This window comes from Lethenteron reissneri, chromosome 26 (assembly GCF_015708825.2).
Source record: "Lethenteron reissneri isolate LAM-NWPU_2019-01 chromosome 26, ASM1570882v1, whole genome shotgun sequence".
NCBI classification, from domain to species: domain Eukaryota; kingdom Metazoa; phylum Chordata; class Hyperoartia; order Petromyzontiformes; family Petromyzontidae; genus Lethenteron; species Lethenteron reissneri.
In genome coordinates this window covers 25,738,918-25,763,732 of record NC_083804.1, presented here as the reverse complement: position 1 = coordinate 25,763,732, position 24,815 = coordinate 25,738,918, and the positions used below count along the sequence as shown (strand labels likewise).

Sequence of the window (24,815 nt, the reverse complement as noted above, 5' to 3'; positions counted from 1 at the left end):
TCTGACAGGCACTATTTTAATTTACTTCACCGAGTGTTAACATCCCCACGTGCAGTCTTTGATCACCGCTCACCCTCCGTCCCGACACGTTTCCATTCATTGTGTTGAGCACTGCGTGATGTCTTTGATCATCGCTCACCCTCCGTCCCGACACGTCTCCATTCATTGTGTTGAGCGCTGCGTGCAGTCTTTGATCGCCGCTCACCCTCCGTCCCGACACGTTTCCATTCATTGTGTTGAGCACTGCGTGCAGTCTTTGATCGCCGCTCCTCCTCCCTCCCGATACGTTTCCATTCATTGTGTTGAGCACTGCGTGCAGTCTTTGATCACCGCTCCTCCTCCCTCCCGATACGTTTCCATTCATTGGCTACCACAGTCTGATAAGCTCTCCACCCCCCTCTCCACCTCCCTTCAACTTGCTTATAAGGGATTACATCTTGAATCATTGCTTCACTTGATGCAGCTAATTCGGCTGTGACGGTCCCACCTGATGACGGAGACTTGTGTTGCCTCCGAAACGTCGTGATTTTTTATTTTTTTATTTTTATTTTATTTTTATTTTGATGTTTTACTTACGTGACTTAACCGAAAAAAAACCTAAGAATATGAATCTTTGCAGTCACGAAAGCTTCAAATCTAGAACCAATGAAGGTGCAAGCAGAGGGAGGTACGAGCGGGTTGCCAATCAAGAATGACGTAACGTTACGGGTTAAGGAACGGGCTTTGGAGAGCACCTTCTGGAACATGGGCGGAGCCGAGCTGGGGGGGAAGAGCTGCCCAAAGGTTCTTAAGGGGGGCCCCATGACGGAGGCGTGGTCGTCGTAGGGAGCCAGGGTAAGGATCAGCTGCAGAGGGTCTCTCCCTCGTCGCAGAGCGGTGTTGGCTGAACCCTCACTCCGGGCAGATGAGTGAGAGAGCCTAAAGGGTAGCCGAGGGTAGGACCCAAATAGTATTCGGTATCCAGGATAAAGGACCAAGATAGAGTGCACCTACACTCGTGTGAGCGTAGGATGTTGAGTGTAACAGTGTTTCATTAAATGGCAACAGCCCTTATAGAATTCCTCTTCTCCGCGTAGTTCCACTGCACTACGCAGATATTTTTTTTACAGGGAAAATAAATAATTAAGGGACGAAATTAATGTGTGTATGGGTTTGTACGAACATATTTCGCCGCTTAATCTTCAAAACAAAAAAAGTACGTTGCGGCTGATAGTAATGTTGCAATCTTTACTGCTGGTGAGCGGTGGTAGTGATAGTGACGATGAGGAGCGATGCATTAAACGGTCTTTGAACCCCCCCACCAACCCGCACTGCCCACACCTCCGATTAGCGCGGTTGATTACGTAAGGTGCAGAAGAAGTTCAACATACATACGTGGTGACGTATACTCATGTGACTGACATGAGTTCTTGTGTCAGGATGAAAAATATTTAATGCTTTTTTTTACAACAGCCATTTTAGCAGCCAAATACTATAAACGCATGTTTCCGACGTACTCGGAGGAAATCCCCCAAGGCTTTAAGAGGGGATAGCACACAATTAGTCTGCACAAACGGGTTCATAAACTCACACGAGTCTTCTCACCTGGCTAGACTCCCGTTGATATATTTAGTCAATTCCTTGTATTCCGAATGAGATGCGCGCGTCCTGCCGGGTTCATTTCAGTCGAATCTTTGTAATGAAAAGTAGAAGGCCTTAAATGAATGTATTTTACATCAACACAGCCCCTCGCACTGACAGAAAAAACAATGCTGTCCGATTCGGTAAAAAAAATCTCCAAAGGTACCCGCACTTCGCCCTCTCGCCTCTCTCTCTTGCGGACTCTTTGTGCATAGCAATCGAGCGGCGAGGGGGCAAAAGTGCAGGGAGAAGGCGCGACAAACCGAACGAAGGTAAATTACTGGAACAGCAATGGCACTGCGCTCAGGTCGTCGCAGCCTTAAATGAGTACCCGGTATGGTGTGGGAATACCAGCACTGGGGTCCTGGTGTTGGCTACACGACTTCCTGTCCGCTGTGTGGGCCTTAAAAAGGTAACAAGACTTGCACCAACAATCTTTTAAAGGCTACACGGGGTTATTTGCAGCCGCAACTGCCTGCTTAGCTCGGCACGTTCAGTAGCACAGTACGAGAACCGCTCCGCCACCGCTCGCCTATAATAAAGATAATCAATTTTAATTGCATGGAACATAATTGCATGGATTCATACCCTTTGTTTTTTTCGGTAAAGTCACGTAGGTAAAAAAAATGAAAACTAAATTAAATCACGACGTTTCGGAGGCAACACAAGCTTCCGCCTTCAGGTGGAACCGTTACCTACGTGACTTTACCGAATAAATCCTTGCAGTCACGAAAGCTTCAAATCTAGAAATAATTGTATGGAACATGTTGTTTCTGCTGCTTGGAGGTGTTCGTGATTTTCCGTTATGGGTGGAGCCATCGTCAGAGAAAATAATTACGGAGGCAGAGTCCTTGCATTCATTGTTTACAGCTTCAATTACTGTCGCTTTAAAGCTTAGCGATTTATAACGTTCCATAATCTCAATTACACGCGGTAACTGTGAATGGGTATTGATGCTGTGGTGAATGAGAAACGTGCGTAGAGTGGACGAGAATAGGGTAAGCAACTTGAAGGTTGGGAATAGCACGTGGCCGGAAAGTCTTGTGGGAAGGATCAGGTGGTGGAAGAGGTTGAGATGAGTGGGACACGGATGGAGGACGAGGGCCGAGCCGGGCATTAGAGTGGCACCCAGAGGTGAGCGATCATTACGCAGTCATCCTCACCTGCTTCCGCTCCTCCCCTACAACCCGTCTCTTCTCCCGAGACCAGGGCCCAGAAACCTGCGGCTCTAGAGCCACATGCAGCTCTTTAGGGAGAGCTTTGTAACGTTCACTTACTCATTCACCTACTCACACCACTTACCCAAATACCAACCCACTCATGAGTAAACCCACCAACTCACCCAGCCACTTCCTCTATGTCTAACCCACCCACTCCCTGACCGACTCACTCACCTGCCCACTCACCGACCCGACTCACTCAACAACCAACCCACCCAACCACTCATTCACTAAACCACTCACTCGCTTACCCACCCATTCACCAACCCACCCACTCACTCACCAAACTACACACCTGATCACTAACTCACTCACCCACCCACTTACTCACCCACTACGTCACCCACCCATCTTCTCCCGCACTCAGCCAGCCACCCACTCAATCATGTATCCACTAGCTCACTCACACACTCACCTACCCACCCACTTACTCACTCACGCACTAACTCACTCACCAAACCACTAACTAACCCACTCACCCACCCACCCATACACTCACTCACCGTCTCATTCAATCACCCCACTCACTCAACAACCCACCCACTCACCCAATCCCTAACTCACCCGCTCACCACCCACTCACCCACTACCCACGCAATCACTCAACCACTCACTCACCATCTCATTCACTCACCCCATTCACTCAACAAATGGGTGGGTACCCATCACTCAACCACCCAATAATTCAATCACCCATTAAATCAACCATGCGATGGTCACCTTACAGCCTAGGCAGTGCTGTTTGTTGCTGTGGAACTTTGAGTGTTATCTCCTTCATCTGTAGGGGTTTCTTCAGGTACTCCAGTTGCCCGTCACGTGCTGACCACAAAACCACAAAGGAACTCGAAGTTAATTCCTACAGCCTAGGGAGCCACACTGGAAAATAAGGACTTGAGTTGTTAAGAGTGATTTATTTGTTCTTTATTCATTGTCACGAGACCATCCTGAGTAAAATCACCCTCAAGTCCACTGCAGGTGCCAAAGGAAGAAAGCAAATTTAAGACAGCACAAAGCAGTTGATATATAACCTTGTGACAGCTCTCTCGCTGGTTCAGCAGTTCCACTGCATGGATTATAATTTTTCCGCCTGAGGACGACCGCTTGTGTTGCGATCGAAACGTCGTGATTTACTTTATACCTACGTGACTTTACCAAAAGAACCAAAGAGTATGGATTCCTGCAGTCACGAAAGCTTCAAATCTAGAAAGAATTAATAGACTTTACTGAAAATACAAACTTGACACTGTCACACACTCAAGAGGTGGAGCCAGGATTTTCAGGTATGGGGGGCAACCCCTCCAGCAATGAAAAATTATAGGAGTTGTTAGAAAGTTAGGAGTTGTTAAAAAGTAAGGAGTTGTTAGTAAGGACTTGTCCCCTGCTTTTTATTCGACGTGTGTGATTGGCATCGTGCTCGCTGAAGGTGTTGCCTTCAGGGAAGTCGTGTACTGTATACGCAACTGCGCACAATTCTGAGTCGCTTGTAACTGCTTTGCCGTTACATATTGCCAATTATGGACTCGGACTGTTGTCCTCTCATATAGTCCCTGGCACGTAATAATATGCCACACGGTGGCAGTGGGGGGTCGCAAAATGCCGAATTATCTATATATATAAAAGGGAAATGTGTGGATACGTGTCTGTTCCAAATGTTTAGCATACTTCCCAACATGCCACACACTTGAAATTTTGCATGTGGGTAGGTTCCATACTGTACACAATGTAAAAAGTATAAAAATAGACTTTTGTATTTTGGGGGGGGGGGGGGGTGGAATGACCATGAAGTGCGTGGCGTCAACCCGCATCACATCTGAGTTAAACAGTCTGCAATGCTTACCCCTACCATATGGCTCTTCGCGCGCCGTACTTCTACAGCTGTTTACAGCGTGCCGAGAGATTTTAGGTATAGCGCTTCCTTCCAGGCCGATGAAGCCATTGGCTTCTCGGAGTTTCAATACATATCCATGCAAAGAACGGGTACAACTGCTATCTTAAACATAAAGCAGAAATTACACCTGTTTGTTTGTGTGAAGCAGCAAAAACTCTCCAACGCTGAGCTCTGGCATCATGAAATCTTCACAGCTTATGCTGTCTGGAATTTCTAAGTGAACGCGACTTTTTTCAGCTCACGTCATTCCTTTCCCAAGTGGCCAAAATCGACATTACGTAGAAGTGGATAAAGGTTGAATTTCCACGAGTGAAAACATCCGATTTAGGTCACTTGATTTGTTTCAGCTTTTTTATTTCTTGCAAGAATCAATTTTTTTCAGGGTATTTAAGTGAAATATAAGGGAATATGAAATTATTTCAAGACAAGAATCCAAGTCCCGGTCGAAGCCAGGTAATGATGCTAGTTACTAATAAACCCCAATGATCCGATCGAAATCACCTAATTTCAATCGGATCGTTGGAGGGGCACGTGCCACCCCACCTCCACTGGCTCCACCACTGTCACACACTGGCATGGTTCACAGGCACCCACGCCCGAATTACGCACCACGCCGACCCCTTAATGCGATCGCCGCCACGGACGCCGACTGCATGAAACGCACTCGGTAAATGGCTTACTAAGGTGCGCAGCCTTACTCGCCCCCACGCTCAAATTACTAGGTAATGGCTTACTAAGGCGCAGCCTCACTCGCCCCCACGCGCAAATTACTAGGTAATATTCGCGCGTCGCACCATGGAACGTTATCGTTGCTATGTGGACACACTGCGGGAAGCGTGCCGTGTAACCACACATGCGACCGTAAGCACTGGGTGCAACGGCGAATCAATGATGATATGATTCGCGCTTTAATCCCCGGTGCAAGCACAGTCGATCGGCGAACTATTGATGACAATACTCGCGCGTTAATCCGCTGTTCACACATGCACACGAACGTCCGCGATCGTTTATGATTGGATTTGCGCCGATCGTCACACGTAGGCACGTACCCACACCACGTCCACGCTCTCTCCACACCCACAGAAATCAAGCGGCGTCGTTGTTCTATGCTAAAGTTTATTACTGGCGCGACTGTAAGAAAACCCCACGTGGCCCGGAGCCAAAACCATCCAGCGAGCAGCGTCCCACCTAGCTGTACCAAACCCTCCTCACCTATCTCTAACTAAGCCCTCTGGGAGCCCTCACACTATCCCTCACCCCTCTTGCGTACTCACGATTTCTCACGGATATGCTGGGAGTCGGAGGGACGAGGGTCCAGGAGGTCCCTGCCTGGGTTGTGTCCTAGCTGTGCTCGTCAGCGTCACTCAGACGCTCGAGCGGCTGGAAGGCTGACTGCATCGCTCGCTGACTTGAGGAGAAGAGAGCTACGGTTGTCCTCTTCCCCCCTTTTATGCCCTCCCACATCAAAGAGATCCCTGGCTAAGCGGGGCGGCCCTCTCGGCCAATCGGTGCGCTTCCCTGCTTGTCTCAGCTTTCGGTTTTCCTTCAGCCCGCTCGCTGCCCCGCCACCACTACCGGGCTCAGCCCCCCCACTGTGCCCTAGCCCGTTATCTACGCGCCCTCCCTCCTCGTGCTGCCCCCCGCTGCTGCTTGCTGGGAGCTTCGATCCCTCCGAGGCCCCCTTCCCCTGAGCTGGTTGTATTCTCATCGCGGCTGCTGAGTGAACTCGCCGTGGCCATATAATTGTAAGTTAATCCACGGCACCGCAGTGCAATTTAACCTGGGGGGGGGGGGGGTCTGCCAATTTCCTGGCCCTGGAAAACCGTGGAACACCCCCACGAGGGGGGCTCTCGGGTAAAAATCCAGAGACCAGGTGATCCCCTCACGAGGCCCTACGTGAGTGCATGTGTGTGTTCAGAGGGGGGTGCATGCGTTCGTGTGGGGGGTTTGCGAGGGGGTGGCAGCGCTGGCAGAGAGGCTCCGTGGCTGTAGCACCACAGCTGCTGCAAGAAGAGATTATATAGGATTTTGGTGGGCTCAACCCAAGGGTAAGTGGGCGGAGCTGGAGAAGGAATTTGTACGTAAAAGTAAATGTGAGAGATTAGCATGTCAATGTGAGATGGTCCCAGCCAAGAATATATATTTTCATCAGCTGCTCAACGCTGTGTGGAAGCTACCTGGCCTGTCACTCCGCACGAAGCTACGGGCCTCCTCGGCCATAGCCGTGCCCCCTTCTCTCGGCGTGCGAAGTGTGGAGCTCTCTGAATGGAAACCCTCTCAAGCTTGCCTCCCACGCCTCCACTCAGATTGAGGCGAGCCGAGTGGTGGGTCGCGCATTTTATTTTGACTTAAAACTTTCGTGACTGGAGGAATTCGTATTCTTGGTTCTTTCGGTAAAGTCACGTAAACATTTTTTTTACATAAAATACAAATATTAAAATAAACATTTTAATAATAAATATAAATTATATTTCTTTATTTGTGTTTTCTATTTACGTAACTTTACCGAAAGAACCAAGAATATGGTAGCACATTCTCTATTGCAGAGGTGCAAGGTTCAAATCCGACAGGCACACCTGGCTACTCCAGTAACATTCACCAAAATATGCGCAGTCTGCTTAAAAGCAGATGTAAAACATACCGTTGTGCTATTCACAACGCACATGTCATTGCATGTTGGTGTCACAGTCAACATTGGGGTAATTGTGGTGCCACAGCAACGGAGCAACTCCATCGGCGCCGCCATCCCCTCGCACCCCTCCACACAAACGCACGCACACCCCCACTACACACACACGACCCACCCCAGGCCAAATTGCATTGCAGCCCCCGTGAATTGGCTTAAATTTGTATGGGCGCGACGAAGCTCACTGGGCTAAGAGGAGGTGGGAGGGAAATTTCTGAACTGACTGCAGTTGCGTATGCTGTGGGACGGCCACCCCGATCAAACCGGCCGAGTCCGGGTGGGGAGGACGGATACAATGGATTACGGCGTAATGGGAAGCAACGCTCCAGGTAGGGGCAGGGCATCGGTGTAAAATCGAAAGGTAGGCGCCCGATTGGCCAGGCAGGATAACACCACGTCACCCTGGATCTTCGGATTCTGAGAGCATAAAAGGAGGGAGCGGAAAAACATTGGGGCAGTTCTCCTCCAGCCGTTCAGCTGCCCAGTCCAACTCCCAGCCGCTCGCAGCGTCCGAGGGATGCTGGCGAGTGCTGCTACAACTCGACCCCAGGCAGAGACCTCTCGTACCCTCGTTCCTCCGACTCCCACCACGTCCGTGCGACACCGTGAGCGCGTTTGCGAGTTGAGAAGAAGGGTGAGGGTATACCCCTGGAATGAATAGGGATATGCTAGGCGCTGCTCGCCGACTATTTACTCCGCGGCGTACAGGGTTGGCTATAGATGCGCCATTAATACATTTCAGTTCAGAAGATCTGTGTAGTGTGATTTCTGTGTGTGTGGGAAGAGTCCTGGCGTGGTGTGTAATTCGAGCGTGTGCGAGGCACGCTGGTAGATATTCATTAACGCCTCCCGCATCCATGCAGCGGCGCCGTGCTATTAATAGGGTGTGCGAGGGGTCAGTTCAAACCCGTTTGCCATCATTGTTTACGCGTGCTCGCGTGCGTGTTTGCACAGCGGATTAAGGCCGACCCACAGGCGGGGGGAGGGGCGAGTGCATATCCATACGGCTATTTTCAGTGCGAGCCGTGGTGAGCGACGTGCACCTGCACGGGCACGCGCGGGCAACGCAGCTGCCTCCGCATTAGTGGTGGTGTACGTGAGGAGTGTGTTGGATAACTCTGGGCGGTGGTGAGCCAGCCACTTAGCCATGCCCCTCAGAGAGGGCGCTGGTGCGGGGGGGGGCGATCACGCAATCAGCGGGGGCCCAGCGAGAAGTGGCCGAGGAGGGGGGAGAGGACGAGGTGGGCGTCAGCCCTCATATCTACACAGTTCATCCCAACAATCAGCAGTGCTAGTTTCTCCCAATGCTTCTCCATGTTGCCAAAGGGCACAAATCTTTCCAAGACCTCTAAACAGTGGAAGGAGTTGTCTGTCAAACATACAGGGCAGCTTGCAATTCTTGCGCATGATGACCATCTTCATAAATCTATGACAGAAACTTGTTGGTCAGTCCCCTTCCCAACCGAGATTGCTCTTTTGCAAAAATACAAAGAGGGCATGAGTGAGGACATCCTCCACGGAGCTCAATGACGTCAACTTTTCTGATGTCATCTTCAAACAGGCCCTCATCCTCCTTCAGGACAAACTGCACTCCATTGGTGGAAAATACCTCACGTCTATGGGACTACCAACACCCTACAGGGACAACCTGCATGCCCTTGCTCAAGAGATCCTACGTTAAATATGCTATTATGCTTTACAGCTTCTTAAAATTATTCAGGAAAATTAACCAAAGCTCATGGATGCACAAATAGAAGCCTACACGCAAATCTTGGAAGGCACTGAGACTTTAAATCGAGTCATTTTTATCCTTGATGCACCTGCCAGTACTGGGGAGACCTTTGTTTTCAAACTGCTCCTCGCTAAGGCTCGCCAGAGGGAGAAAATTGCTCTAGCTGTGGCATCATCAGGGATTGCTGTGTAAGTCGATGTGTGTGTGTGTGAGTTGATGAGTGTCTGTCTTTTTTGCCCGGGCAACGTCAAATGTCTGTGTTTGTCAGTCGCTGTGTGTGTTCGTTGTTGTATATAGGCTTTTTTCCAAATTAATATTAAGAATAATTCTGCCAATATTTTTTTAAATAATCAATCGCGAGGTCACTCGGAGCAAAAGGGGGTGATGCATAACCCCCCCTCACGAGCAGCTGCCTTTTCACACTCGAGACCAGAGAGCAGGAGGTGAGCCATACAAGTGTAATCAAAAAAACCCCAGAACAAAGAGAAGTCGGGGGTTTTGCTAATTAGATTCTGGAGACACAGGACTTCAAAAGGCCCCCTCAGGAGACGCCACAATATTTTATTTTTCGTTTCCATTAATACAACGCGTAAAAGTTCAAAACTTAGCGACAAAGATTAAGTCGATATCGTAGTAGGACAACACACTCGCCCAGATTAAGAACCAGGCTACAATCTACATTCGCGAACTTGATTTATTAATTACCTTATTTTTCTCCCGTTCACCTCACATATTGTCTCTTGTTAGATTTTGCTATCTACGTGACCTTCCCAATAACCACGGAATACGAATGCCAGCAGTCAAGGAAGCTTAAGTGAAAACTTAGTTACATCTAACCTCAGGACATAAAAAAATAACTCGAGTAAAACAGCACAATCCCAGGATACAGATAGACAACAAAGGTTAATAAACCCTAGGAATATACGTGGTAATAACCATGATAAATCACAAACCAAATAATAATTATGAAGTATTAAACCAAGGGTCATCCAGAAGAATTAAAAGGCGAAGTAGGTCAACCACGTGCAAGCAAGATAAAATGTATTCCATAGAGAATCCTCCCAGCCGCCTTTGTCTCCCAGCAGCACGTGGTAGCAATAAAACCACAAAAGGAAAGACGAATGTGATACCCTCCCGCGACGGAAGGAGCCGGGCATAAAATAGAACACACACGCACCCCGGACGAGGGGTGCCGAAACAGACGTTTTTTTTTGTTAACTTTTTTTTTTCATGTTTCTTCTAACAACAGTAAAAGTTCAAAACTTAGCGACAAAGATTAAGTGAACATCATAGATCCACACACTCACTCCAATTAAGAACCAGGCTACAATCTACATCAGTGGATTATTATTTCTCATTAATTAATTCAATACTAATGGGTTTTTTTTTATCTACGCGACCTTACCAAAGCACCAAAGAGTGAATTCCGGTAGTCAAGGATGTTCTTAAGCCAAAACTTAATCCTCCATCCTCGGGATATCAAAATATAACTCTAAGTAAAATACCGATCCCTGGCGACACAGACTTACAGCAACGCTAAATAAACCCTATGAAAATACGTGGTAATAACAATGCTAAATCACAAATCTTGAATAAACATAAACCAATTAATAATTCTTCTTGGTTCTTTCGGTAAAGTCACCGACGTGACTTTACCAAGAAGATGAATCCCTGCAGTCACGAAAGCTTTACATCCAATTAATACTTATGAAGTATTAGATCGAAGGTCATCCAGGAGGGATGAGGCGAAATAGCCCAACCACATAGGACAAAATTTTTTTATTCCATAGCCTCCCAACCGCCTTTGTCTTCCCGCAGCACGTGATAGCAAGATTTGCACACACAGACAAAAGAGCATCTCCCCTTAAAAATAAATCAAACCACGATGGAAATACTGTGAAAACGGCTACAAAACATACATTGAGTCACTTACAGTAGTACTATAAGAGGCAAAATGAGTTTTTATTTTAACTTCCAAACAGTACAACAGGACAACTTGAAAACTTTTGTGAGGCAAACAATGTCACACCCACCGCGAGGGAAGGGGGGGGGAAGACGGGGAAACCCCCCTCCTTCCAGGTTAAATATTACAGAGGGTGGGGGGACTGAATGGATGTACGTGGGGGCATCTGGGGCAGCTGCTTCCATTAATGGCATTATAACCGAGGAAGGCGACAGGAAGCAGGCTTTGATGAAACTTATATTACCTCAATAAAATCAGAAACACACACGGACACACGTACAGCTGTTCCCACAGGCGGGGAGCAAAAACAAAGAATGGTTCCGGTCCTTTGTGAGAAGGCGTGCCAAGGAGAGAGACTTTTCAGATATAACCAGAGACTCGACCCATACAACGAAGCCTTGCAGAGAGAAGACGACTCCAGCAACAGAAGACACCAGCGACAGAAGGGCTCTGCAATCAACCCAGGATGGCGAGGCTCGCTGAGTAGCGATGTGCTACCCAGTGCGAATTCAGCGCTGACCAAAGAAGTATCGCTCGAAAGCCATTCTACCCTGAGTGCCCGCTCCCACGAGCCGCTGCAGTTCGAGTTGAGCTGATGAGAATTCCAGCAATCATCCTCGAGAAAGGGCGGAAAGCGCCAAGCACCGACCAAGCCAGCATCACAGAGAACCAGCTCCAACGAGCAAGGCTGCCTGCCACCAGCGAACGAGCGCATCGTTCATCGCCAGAGAACCCGGAGCCGGAGAGAGCGCAGCAGCGCCGCCAGCGCCACCGAGCACAGGTGTCAGCTTGCCAGCGGACGAGCGACAAGAGCGACTGAGCATCTTCAAGGACAAACATCGTGCCGACGCAGCCCATCCAGTAGCGGAGAGAGCCGGCAGCGAACAGCAGACACGCCCCGAGCGAGAGGGGGGAGATCCGAAGCCGTTCGTATGACACGCTCACATTCACACGTGACCACGCATCGCACGGCATCTGCCTGATGCAAAGAATTGATCAAGGGAACCAAAACCACACACACACCCGGAATAACACAAATATTTTTTTTCACCACACACACACATGAAACAAACCGGAGCCGATAATAAAAAGACTAATTATAAGAGTGCATGAACCATTAGCTGATCGTGAAGACATTGGTGCTCATCGAGTGATATGAATACGGTCATTTATAAGTACATTAGTCGTAAAAAAATAATAATTGCATAAAAATTACCAATAGATTCATCGATGTAAATTAAACTTTTGAAACCTTCGTTACGAATCTATACACTCACAGGGAGAACAATGTGTTAAACCTTTCTTTTGATCACAGAATCTTGCCCACAAATTGAAGCTTAGCCAAAAGATAACATCTGCGTCAGCAGACATACATTACTGCACACCATTGTTCCGAGACATTTCGTTAATTGTATAATCTTGCCGATGAATATATTGACGTATACTGTTGCCTTCGGGATATAATAATTAGCTTTTTATTGCCTTTCGTATGAATATCGTCGCGTGCATGTTTTAAGGACTTTCCCCTATCGCCGTATATGCTCGCGTTACTCGGAGGAATTAATCAGATGTTCAGTTGCCCAGTTTCACAACGTAATCATTGATGGTTAAATGTACGGATCAATGAGGGGAATTTCCCCAGTGGTACTGTGTTGATAATTCCAAGCATAAGAGTTTTCATATTAGAGTGTTTTGTTTTTATTTAAAAATTAAAATTGCTTAACACAGAAAAGTCTGAGTGGTTCCTTCCTGAGTTCATGCATAATAATCTTAATTATAAGACCTGTATTTTGCGGTGAGATTTGAATTTGAAGACCTGACATAAAACACGAAGACATGATCAGTACATTTTAAAGCGAGAATAATAGTTTTGTCCTGATTGATAATACGACCCGAGACAACGAAGCTAAGCCTGATTATAATTATCGAATACATTAGTATAATCGCATACATTTACATAACTTAATACGATCACCTCCCTAATTAGCGTCATTTATGCATAGAATTACATAAATTAGCATAATTTCCAATAATTACGTATTTTCCCAATCCTCATTTAATTATTTTTATAAATGTTTCAAGAGCCGACATATACAACATAGTCCATGTGTGTGCATGGCTTCATGTAAGTCACTGTGTGTGTCGATGTGTCAGTTGATGTGTGTGTACGTCGATGTGTATGTACTAGTCCATGTGTATGTATTAGTCCGTGTGTGTATCTAAAGTCCATGTCTGTGAGTCCGTGTGTGTGTAGGCCAATGTGTGCGAGTCTATGTATGTGTGTATGTAAGTCAATGTGTATGCATGGGTCAATGTTGTGTGTAAGTCCATGTGTGTGTCTCTTAGCCGATGTGTAAATCCATGTGTGTTTAGGCCCATGTGTGTGAGTCTACGTATGTGTATACGTCGATGTGTGTGTAACTCCATGTGTATGTATCTAAAGTGGATGTCTGTATGTGTGTAAGTCGATGTGTTTGTGTGTGTGGGTCGATGTCTGTGTCTAAGTCGATGTGTATGTGTCTTTTTCGCTCGGGCAACGCCAGGTAATTCCCGCTAGTACTCTTATATAAGCGCACAACTTCATCTATCTGTGACGAATGCTGCACTTTCCGTTGTTTTCATGCAGGGGGCGCTGCAAACCTACGCGGCCGCTGCATGAAGGAGGCGCAGGGACAGACGTTTGATCACGTTGGAATCGATCTGCAGACGGCGGTCTTCTGGCACGGCCAGCTCTATTGTCGCCTTATCTCTATGTCGCGATCCCAACCAGGGGAAAGTCTGCATCGAACCAAATCCCCGGCAAGGCCATCTACTTCACGAGAGAAAATTCTAACGAAATGTCGTTTTCAATTAAGTGTTCCAGATATAAAACGATATAAGCCCTTAATAAATAAATACAATGATCTGATTTAAAACATAATACAATTTAAAGTTGTTTCATTTTCAAACTTCAAAACAGAGGATCGGGTGCTTGCGTGCATGCGTCGCTCGTGTGCAATTTTTTTCGTGACTTTCCTGGTTGCGCACGGCGCCGCAGGCGGTCCGGCTTGCTTCAACCCATGGTTGTGAACATCCAGACGTTAATCGGCAAAGACATTTCTTGTCCTAGTTCGACAACATATAAGATGTCATGCAAAATTCCAATGAGTGATGTGGAGAATGTATCTACTAGATGTGCTCTGCCTTGTAACCGAATACAAATCTGTACCAAAAATGCATTAAACATGTGCTCTTAAAATTACCTCCTTCCAATGAAGCAGATCAGCAGATACGACATCTTTCCTTTATTAATCTCTCCATGAAACAAAGGAATGTTTTACACAAACTATAACTAGCACAGCCTTCTGGGAGTGTATCATTGATTTAGTGCAAGCCACCTGTGGACCCTTATTGGTGCACAGCGTCTCAAGAGCAGCCGGGTTTGCTTCAACCGATAGTTACGGACATCCAGACGTTAATCAGCAACGAGCATTTCTAGTCCGAGTTCGACAAAATCTACGTCAACACATAATAAAAAAAATTCTAATTCGTGTTGTAGAGAATGTATCTCCTGTACGTGTAACTTTTAAGTGGTATGCCTTGTAACTGATGAATGATCCGAGTGTGCTCCCTATTTCAAAGACAATGAGTTGCTGCAGAGGGAGATGCTTCCTGAAAACACAAAAATATCCTTTGACCTTTATCACAAGAACAATGAGTCTCACCTGAGTTATCTGTCCAGGTTACTTGCAAAACACACACTTTGTCCTAACATCACTTAATCAATGTTTGACCCTTATAGACAAAATGTTACATGTATACACACAATCGGACAAGTATTCATTCTAAATTATTGACATGTATATTAACAAAATTGAATTACTGCACTGAAATATACTGCATCAGGTTACATCGCATTAACAAGCTATTTAAAAAAAAAAAGCATTGTCTGCTTAACAGTGTATGTACAACATACGATTGCAACATTCAAAACGAGTAGTCCATTGCATGCTGGCGTCTGGGTCAAAACTTAGCAAATTCAAAACATTACCTACACACTCCACAACTGAGATGCCACATCAACCATCACCCCCTATTGACAGGCTCTTGTCCACATGCAGGCCGGTGTAGGGCCACCACCTTGTGGCACAGGGGCAGCTGCTACTTGGGGGTGCTCTTCGAGTGTTTGAGACGAGATCGCTGCAAAACTCCCGTATTGCCGAGGCAATTAAGCAAGCACAATATAAATGCAATTGATAACAGTGAATGCTTGGAAGCTTATTGGTTCTCGCTCCTGGTTAGAGATCTACCCAACCCACAGGTCCAAAGACTGGCCGCTATTACCCGGCAGGTTTAACCTAGGAATTGAGTGTTCAAATTCACCTTCTTGTCATTAAAGGCCTGTGACAAAGGTGCATCTATTGGAGCGACATCGTCTCAAGCTTACACATCTACTGGGTCTCCATTTAACTTTGTATTGTCTCGGAGGAAGTCAACCCACACCTCCACTTCCACAAACTGCTGGGAGTTGCCTTGCTCTGCCTCACAATGAGAATTCTCCTCCTGCTTAACGTTGCCTGCATCGATGTGAAGGTCCGATTTTGGAGTTGATTCATCTTCACATTTTACCATCACTTCTTCGCTCTTCACCATCACTTCTTCACATTTCACCTTTACCTCTTCATATTTCACCTCGATACATTTAAAAGTGTCCAAGCTGGGATATTCTTCCGGTTCTTGTTTCATGAGGGATGGGCTCATAGCAGCACTTTGACTTTCACAAGCTAATTTCAGACTCCACTCCTGGTGGATCTTCTGATGCTTGTGTGTTCTCTGGTGTCTGTGAAGATGTGGTGACTGTGCAAACGCCATCCCACACACACTGCACTTGAAGGGTTTATCTCCCGTGTGTGTTCTCTTGTGTATTACAAGAGTAGATGAACGTGCAAACGTCTTCCCACACACACTGCACTTGAAGGGCTTCTCTCCTGTGTGAGTTCTCTGGTGTGCCACAAGATCAGATGAATGCGCAAACGTCTTCCCACACACACTGCACTTGAAGGGTTTCTCTCCCGTGTGTGTTCTCTGGTGTACTTGAAGATGTGGTGACTGTGCAAACGCCTTCCCACATACACTGCACTTGAAGGGTTTCTCTCCCATATGTGTTCTCTGGTGTTCTACAAGAGCAGATGAACGTGCAAACGTCTTCCCACACACACTGCACTTGAAGGGCTTCTCTCCCGTGTGTGTTCTCTGGTGTTCTATAAGAGTAGATGAAAGTGTAAATGCCTTCCCACACACACTGCACTTGAAGGGTTTCTCTCCCGTGTGTGTTTTCTGGTGTGCTACAAGAGGAGATGACTGTGCAAACGCCTTCCCACACACACCGCACTTGAAGGGTTTCTCTCCCGTGTGTGTTCTCTGGTGTATTACAAGAGCAGATAACTGTGCAAATGCCTTCCCACACACTATGCACTTGAAGGGTTTCTCTCCCGTGTGTGTTCTCTGGTGTTGTACAAGAGTAGATGACTGTGCAAACGCCTTCCCACACACACTGCACTTGAAGGGTTTATCTCCCGTGTGTGTTCTCTGGTGTGTTACAATAGTAGATGAACGTGCAAACGCCTTCCCACACACACTGCACTTGAAGGGTTTCTCTCCCGTGTGTGTTCTCTGGTGTACTTGAAGATGTGGTGACTGTGCAAATGCCTTCCCACACACACTGCACTTGAAGGGATTCTCTCCTGTGTGTGTTCTCTGGTGTACATGAAGATTTGATAACTGTGCAAACGCCTTCCCACATACACTGCACTTAAAGGGTTTCTCTCCTGTGTGTGTTCTCTGGTGTTCTACAAGAGCAGACGAACGTGCAAACGCCTTCCCACACACACTGCACTTGAAGGGTTTCTCTCCCGTGTGTGTTCTCTGGTGCCGTGTAAAACGTCCAGGATGGTCCGTGCTGTATGCACACCGGTGGCATTGTTGCCTTGTCGTACCGAGCTGCGCCAAGTGCTTTTGCTCCATCAGACCAATTCTGCAGAGGAAGCGACAGAGGAAGCGACAGCTGCAGACAGAAAAAAAAGAATATCCACACCATCCACACGTCATTATCGAGGCACAACGGAATGCACATATACACAGTAACACGTCACTTACACGTCTATACTTATTCATATATTCATTAATATAGTGAAAAAGTGTCCCAAATTCATCACACGGGCTGTTATGGCACACAATGAGGGGGTGAATGGTCACAAATTTCGGCTGTCTGGCTACAAAAGGAATATTTATGAAAGCTAAATTCAGTTCACATAGCAAAAGGTGTTGAAAATAATACTATTTGTGTTATGCAGAAATGCATCAATTAATGTTCAATCGCAACTTAGAGGTGTGAAGCCAGCCAGGCTCACGATGTCCTTGAATGCTGGGATGAACAGATCTGACTTCAGATGCATGTGTGTGCTGTGTTAACTTCTTGACTGTTTCCATTCTTACAAAGAGTTCCAGAGGAAAAAAAAAAACTACAGCTTTGATATAACCTCCCTGTTAAATAGAGTTAATAGACTTTACTGCAAACACAAACTTTACACTGTCACACACTGGAATGGTTAACAGGTGGTGGTGTATTAATGCTCTCTTACTCCACCAAGTAATTCATTGAGGATCAATCAACATCGCCGAGGCTGCGTGTCTCTCTCTCTCCTCGTGGTGAGATGTTAACTGCCTCTCCTGGCATACAGGAAATCGTGGGTTCGATCCCAACAATGACGCCTGCTGTATATTTGGAGTTTGCCTGCCTCTCTCTCTCTCTCCCCGTGGTCGCGTTGATTTCCCTCCGGATCCCCTGGTTGTCCCCACACCACATGCAGAGAGTGAACACCACGACGTGTCTAAAGTGAACACCGCCAAGCGTCTAGAGTGAACACTGCCACGCTGTTGACAACCCCCACCTTGTCGTTGTTGTTGTGGGCAGGTCGCTTCTGAAAACAATAGCGGTACAGCAGCTCAAGCGGGCGTGGCCTGGCAAAAAAAAACGTGAATATTTAAAATAAAACAATGTTACAAAGTAGCGAGCCAGGTTAAGAGAAATAAAACTTAAGCAAGATACTCTTTGGTTCTTTCGGTAAAGTCACGTAGAAATTTTTTTTAAATTAAATAATAGCATACGACGTTTCAATCGCAACACAAGCAATCATCATCAGGTACAAATGAAAGAAACAAACCTAGTCAACTTAGAAATACAATGCAATACATCACAGAGAGTCAGCTAACATAAGTCAGTTTTCATGTAGTAAAAGGTTTTTACCCTTTTAACTGGTGCAAAATCTGACATCTTTATACAAGGCATCATGTTTGCAATAACCTCAACACAAGAAGTCAAAATGCAAACAAAAAGAAACTCTGATGAAGATAATGCTATGCACTGTCCTTGAAGTTGATTGGTCCACATCCGAGACAGCTTTCTTTAGAGCCTAGTCTCCATTGGTGTTGGACCAGATGACGTTAAAAGGTGTACAACTCAAAGACAGCCCACTATCAGAGTATTGAGAGCTCGGGGTAAGCATTTACACTACGAGACCTCCTTTACCAGTGGCAAAATATAATAATAGGTTTTTACCCTTTTAACTGGTAAAAAATCTGACACCTTTATACAAGGCATCATGTTTTCAATAACCTCAACACAAGTCAAAATGCAAACAAAAAGAAACTCTGATGATAATGATGCACTGTCCTTGAAGTTGATTGGTCCACACCCGAGACAGCTTTCTTTAGAGCCTAGTCTCCATTGGTGTTGGACCAGATGACGCCAAAAGGCGTAAACTCAAAGACAGCGCACTATCAGAGTATTGAGAGCTCGGGGTAAGCATTTACACTATGAGACCTCCTTTACCAGTGGCAAAATATAGTAATAGGTTTTTACCCAGCATTTTTACTTCTTGTGTTGAGGTTATTGCAAACATGATGCCTTGTATAAAAGTGTCAGATTTTGTACCAGTTAAAAGGGTAAAAACCTATTACTATATTTTGCCACTGGTAAAGGAGGTCTCATAGTGAGTCAGTTTTCAGTTTCATTTATTAGGTGTAACCCTGTGAGCCCTGTGGCTCTTGAATCGGGTGCAACCGCAACAAAACAAAAACATGAACAAGAAAACATCTTAAAGTAACTACGCGCTACAGAAAAATCCTGGCAAAAACAGCAAAGTCCTCCAGAAAAAAAACCGCATTTCAACAGTGTGTGCAAAAATCCCAGTGGGATGCAAGTCAAACAATAACAACACAAAGACACACAGAGATACACACATAGGCACACAGAGAAACAACACCTCTGTGTGCGGCCTTGATTATTACATTAATATATTATAATTATTATAACACATAATAATTATAACATATAATAATTATTATAACATATTATAATTAGGGCATTGTGTCAATGAGAGATTTGGAGGTTTGGTGACTGCAGGAAATAATAGAGAGAGCCACTTAAACAAACCGAGTAGAATTTGTAAATGTAATTCAATGCAACACAGAGCGTCGGTCAACACACAATTGACGCATAGCCTGGCTGATTACGTTCTTCCAAAGATTGATAACTAAGCGAGAGAATTGAAGCAAACGCGATCAGGCGAGGGCAGGAGGCAAGGCCCCGCGTTGTAAAGTTTCAAACTGGATATCGCTTCCATGCTCGCTGCTACTCAACTGATATCCCTACGAGAGAGAGAGCGAGGCTCTACCTCGGTAAACAACAACAACCACCACAACCACCACCGCGATGAGAATTTCTCACCTCGGATTTCAGTACACGGGCAGAGCGGCAACTTCCCGTTACGTGACGTCACGCAGCACCAGGAGGTGACATGACGTCACTTGTGCGGTACAAAACACTCCCCTCCCACAATGAGCGGCTCTGTAACATAGAGACAATTATGTTAATGAGCCTGGTCCATACGTGGAGTGATGGGCGTAGAGGCGAACCCGTCGCAATAAACTCGCGACAGCTTACACAATACATTATGTTAATGAACCACCAATCACTGGGCGTGGCTTTGCCCAAATAAGGATTGTACTTGAACGGATAACGAAAGTGACCGCAGCGGTGACGTCACGCTCAAGGGCGCGTTGGACGGGGTGGGGTGATACCTTGGTAACATGACGTCACTAGCAAGGAACACCTACCCCTGGCGTTTCAAGCCGATGAGGTATTGCTGAGTGGTGACGTCACAGAGCGGGGTTGGAGTTTAAGTTGATTTAGATTTATTTTCCATTGCTCCCTCCCTTGAACAGAGACCCCTTGGATGTGTGAGCTCAGCAACAACAACGTGGACATTATTGTGTGTGTACGTACACTGTGTATACTTTACACTGTGTGTACACACTGTGTGTGTGTGTACGTGTGTACACTGTGTGTGTGTACACTGTGTGTGTACGTGTGTACACTGTGTACACTGTGTGTGTGTGCACACTGTGTTGGTAACGTAGTGAATGCTTGGGAGCTTCATTGTCTCTCGCTCCTGCCGACAGATTTACCTAGCCTACAGGTCCACAGATATCAGCCGCTCCTACTCTGCAGGTTCAGCTACGTACAGTGCGAAAGAAGTTCAACGTACACACAAACTCACACAGTCCCGAAGATGAGCACGGTTGGTTACGTATGGTTCTAAAACAGGACCTTGCGGGGTGGGCTGGTAGGAATAATACTTAGTACCGGTACAGGGATATCAACCGGGTATAGAGGAGTTAAAGAAAAAATTACTGTATTCTAGTGGAACGTTAATTAAAAGTGTTTGATTTGACAAGAAACGCTGTGAGATTTAAAGACTCGTAGTCTTTCATTTCCAACACCACCCTCAACACCACCCCTCCCACCAGCCCTCACCAGCCCCCCCACCACCCCCCACCCAACCCCACCACCACCCCACCACCACCTTCTGCACTAGGCCTCGCGAAGCCTCCCGCACTAGGCCTCGCGAAGCCTGCCGGACTAGGCCTCGCGAAGCCTGCCGCACTAGGCCTCGCGAAGCCTCCTGCAGTAGGCCTCGCGAAGCCTTCTGCACTAGGCCTCGCGAAGCCTTCTCTGCAGTAGGCCTCGCGAAGCCTTCTCTGCAGTAGGCCTCGCGAAGCCTTCTCTGCAGTAGGCCTCGCGATGCCTTCTCTGCAGTAGGCCTCGCGATGCCTTCTCTGCAGTAGGCCTCGCGAAGCCTGCCGCACTAGGCCTCGCGAAGCCTTCTGCACTAGGCCTCGCGAAGCCTTCTTTGCACTAGGCCTCGCGAAGCCTTCTTTGCACTAGGCCTCGCGAAGCCTTCTCTGCAGTAGGCCTCGCGATGCCTTCTCTGCAGTAGGCCTCGCGAAGCCTTCTGCACTAGGCCTCGCGAAGCCTTCTTTGCACTAGGCCTCGCGAAGCCTTCTCTGCAATAGGCCTCGCGAAGCCTTCTCTGCAGTAGGCCTCGCGAAGCCTTCCCTGCAGTAGGCCTCGCGAAGCCTTCCCTGCAGTAGGCCTCGCGAAGCCTTCCCTGCAGTAGGCCTCGCGATGCCTTCTCTGCAGTAGGCCTCGCGATGCCTTCTCTGCAGTAGGCCTCGCGAAGCCTGCCGCACTAGGCCTCGCGAAGCCTTCTGCACTAGGCCTCGCGAAGCCTTCTTTGCACTAGGCCTCGCGAAGCCTTCTTTGCACTAGGCCTCGCGAAGCCTTCTCTGCAGTAGGCCTCGCGATGCCTTCTCTGCAGTAGGCCTCGCGAAGCCTTCTGCACTAGGCCTCGCGAAGCCTTCTTTGCACTAGGCCTCGCGAAGCCTTCTCTGCAATAGGCCTCGCGAAGCCTTCTCTGCAGTAGGCCTCGCGAAGCCTTCCCTGCAGTAGGCCTCGCAAAGCCTTCCCTGCAGTAGGCCTCGCGAAGCCTTCCCTGCAGTAGGCCTCGCGATGCCTTTTCTGCAGTAGGCCTCGCAAAGCCTGCCGCACTAGGCCTCGCGAAGCTTGCCGCACTAGGCCTCGCGCCGTGCTTTTTGTGCACAAATAAGGCGATTAAATGTATCTCGTCTCTGTGTTAATAAATGTATCTTGTCTCTGTGTTAAAAAAACGTGCTGCGTTTCAGTAAAGTAAATTTGAAGCGAAGTTTATTATTACACTTGTTAAGCCAGGAAAGCCCCACTGAGTCAAAAGGTTTTTGTAGGGTCCTGCCAAGTGTTTGCAGTAGGGGGCGATGTTGCTACACCAAATCGGACGATACGAAGGGAGAGATTGAGGCCTAGTTCTAGGCTTTAGGCCTAGCTGTAGGCTTTAGGGCGCTGTGAGTTAATTTTTAATTTAAATGTTTTAATGATTTATGTAAAAGCTTTAAATTTAAATGTTTCTATTTAAAAACATGAGGGAATGTAACATTGTTAAACATAACTCCCTTTCACACACGCGGGGGTACGATACGAAGGGAGAGTTTCAGGCCTAGTTCTAGGCTTTAGGCCTAGCTGTAGGCTTTAGGGCGCTGTGATTTTCTTTTATTTAATTTCAAAGTTTTAATTAAAAGCTATCTCTGGGAATTATAAGAGAATGTTACACATGTCATGCCAAGTGTTTGCAGTAGGGGGCGATGTTGCTACCAGGATAGCGTCACTGAGTCTAAAGGTTTTTGTAGGGTCATGCCAAGTGTTTGCAGTAGGGGGCGATGTTGATACACGGACGGACGGACGGACACATTAATCTATTGGTGGTCTGGTCCACTTCGTTCCTACCAGTAACAGGACCCTGCGGGGTGGGCTGGTAGGAATAATACTAATACCGGTACAGGGATATCGACTGGGTATAGAGGAGTTAAAAAGAAAATGATTTGTGCATGGGGGGTGAGCGATGACGTCCACACCCCCCTCCCCACTGACTCGCGCGCACACAGAGCAATGACGTCAACACCCCCCTCCCCACTGACTCGCGCGCACACAGAGCAATGACGTCAACATCCCCCTCCCCACTGACTCGCGCGCCCACAGAGCGATGACGTCCACACCCCCCTCCCCACTGACTCGCGCGCACACAGAGCAATGACGTCAACACCCCCCTCCCCACTGACTCGCGCGCCCACAGAGCGATGACGTCAACACCCCCCTCCCCACTGACTCGCGCGCACACAGAGCAATGACGTCAACACCCCTCTCCCCACTGACTCGCGCGCCCACAGAGCGATGACGTCAACACCCCCCTCCCCACTGACTCGCGCGCACACAGAGCGATGACGTCAACACCCCCCTCCCCACTGACTCGCGTGCCCACAGAGCGATGACGTCCACACCCCCGTCCACACCCCCCTCCCCACTGACTCGCGCGCCCACAGAGCAAGGATTGCAACAGGCGATGTCATTGGCTGCGCCGGATGCGACGGCCATCTTGTTTAGTTCATTTAGTTCACGGATCGCAGGGGGAGCGGGCGGCCATCTTGTCAGACAGAGGGACGGCCTCGCGAAGCCTGTCGCAGTAGGCCTCGCGAAGCCTCCTGCACTAGGCCTCGCGAAGCCTCCTGCAGTAGGCCTCGCGAAGCCTTCCCTGCAATAGGCCTCGCGAAGCCTTCTCTGCAGTAGGCCTCGCGAAGCCTTCTCTGCAGTAGGCCTCGCGAAGCCTTCTCTGCAGTAGGCCTCGCGATGCCTTCTCTGCAGTAGGCCTCGCGAAGCCTTCCCTGCAGTAGGCCTCGCGAAGCCTGCCGCACTAGGCCTCGCGAAGCCTGTCGCAGTAGGCCTCGCGAAGCCTCCTGCAGTAGGCCTCGCGAAGCCTTCCCTGCAATAGGCCTCGCGAAGCCTTCTCTGCAGTAGGCCTCGCGAAGCCTTCTCTGCAATAGGCCTCGCGAATCCTTCCCTGCAGTAGGCCTCGCGAAGCCTTCTCTGCACTAGGCCTTGCGAAGCCTTTTCCGCAGTAGGCCTCGCAAAGCCTGCCGCACTAGGCCTCGCGAAGCCTGCCGCACTAGGCCTCGCGCCATGCTTTTCGTGCACAAATAAGGCGATTAAATGTATCTTGTCTCTGTGTTAATAAATGTATCTTGTCTCTGTGTTAAAAAAACGTGCTGCGTTTCAGTAAAGTAAATTTGAAGCGAAGTTTATTATTACACTTGTTAAGCCAGGAAAGCCCCACTGAGTCAAAAGGTTTTTGTAGGGTCCTGCCAAGTGTTTGCAGTAGGGGGCGATGTTGCTACACCAAATCGGACGATACGAAGGGAGAGATTGAGGCCTAGTTCTAGGCTTTAGGCCTAGCTGTAGGCTTTAGGGCGCTGTGAGTTAATTTTTTATTTAAATGTTTTAATGATTTATGTAAAAGCTATTTAAAAACATGAGGGAATGTAACATTGTTAAACATAACTCCCTTTCACACACGCGGGGGTACGATACGAAGGGAGAGTTTCAGGCCTAGTTCTAGGCTTTAGGCCTAGCTGTAGGCTTTAGGGCGCTGTGAGTTTTTTTTATTTAATTTCAAAGTTTTAATTAAAAGCTATCTCAGGGAATAAGGGAATGTTACACGTGTCATGCCAAGTGTTTGCAGTAGGGGGCGATGTTGCTACCAGGATAGCGTCACTGAGTCTAAAGGTTTTTGTAGGGTCATGCCAAGTGTTTGCAGTAGGGGGCGATGTTGATACACGGACGGACGGACGGACGGACGGACAGTCGGACGGACGGACGGACGGACACATTAATCTATTGGTGGTCTGGTCCACTTCGTTCCTACCAGTATAAGTTCTAGATACATATGTAGTATTCTTGAATG

General features: G+C 47.6%; 1 protein-coding gene and 1 pseudogene across 2 annotated transcripts; one reads left to right on the top strand and one right to left on the bottom strand.

Moving 5' to 3' along the window:
• Positions 1–11,929, top strand: part of LOC133347981 (filamin-C-like) — an 83,404-nt pseudogene extending 71,475 nt beyond the window's left edge.
• Positions 11,930–14,378: 2,449 nt separating this feature from the next.
• Positions 14,379–19,961, bottom strand: LOC133347937 (zinc finger protein OZF-like). 2 transcript variants are annotated; one of them, XM_061560696.1, is made up of 3 exons: positions 19,877–19,961; positions 18,039–18,108; positions 14,379–17,152 (listed from the first exon to the last, which is right to left on the bottom strand). In XM_061560696.1, exon 3 carries the CDS (start codon positions 17,110–17,112, stop codon positions 15,532–15,534), a length of 1,581 nt encoding a protein of 526 aa, XP_061416680.1. In that variant the 5' UTR covers positions 17,113–17,152; positions 18,039–18,108; positions 19,877–19,961; the 3' UTR covers positions 14,379–15,531. The 2 variants fall into 2 exon arrangements, with proteins under 2 accessions (XP_061416680.1, XP_061416681.1); XM_061560697.1 differs by having other exon boundaries at positions 14,379–17,122.
• Between the last annotated feature and the right edge of the window lie 4,854 nt (positions 19,962–24,815).

What these genes read in the sequence shown, in the direction of transcription:
- LOC133347937 (XM_061560696.1), bottom strand. Translation starts at nt 17,112, where the DNA reads ATGGAGCAAAAGCACTTGGCGCAGCTCGGTACGACAAGGCAACAATGC.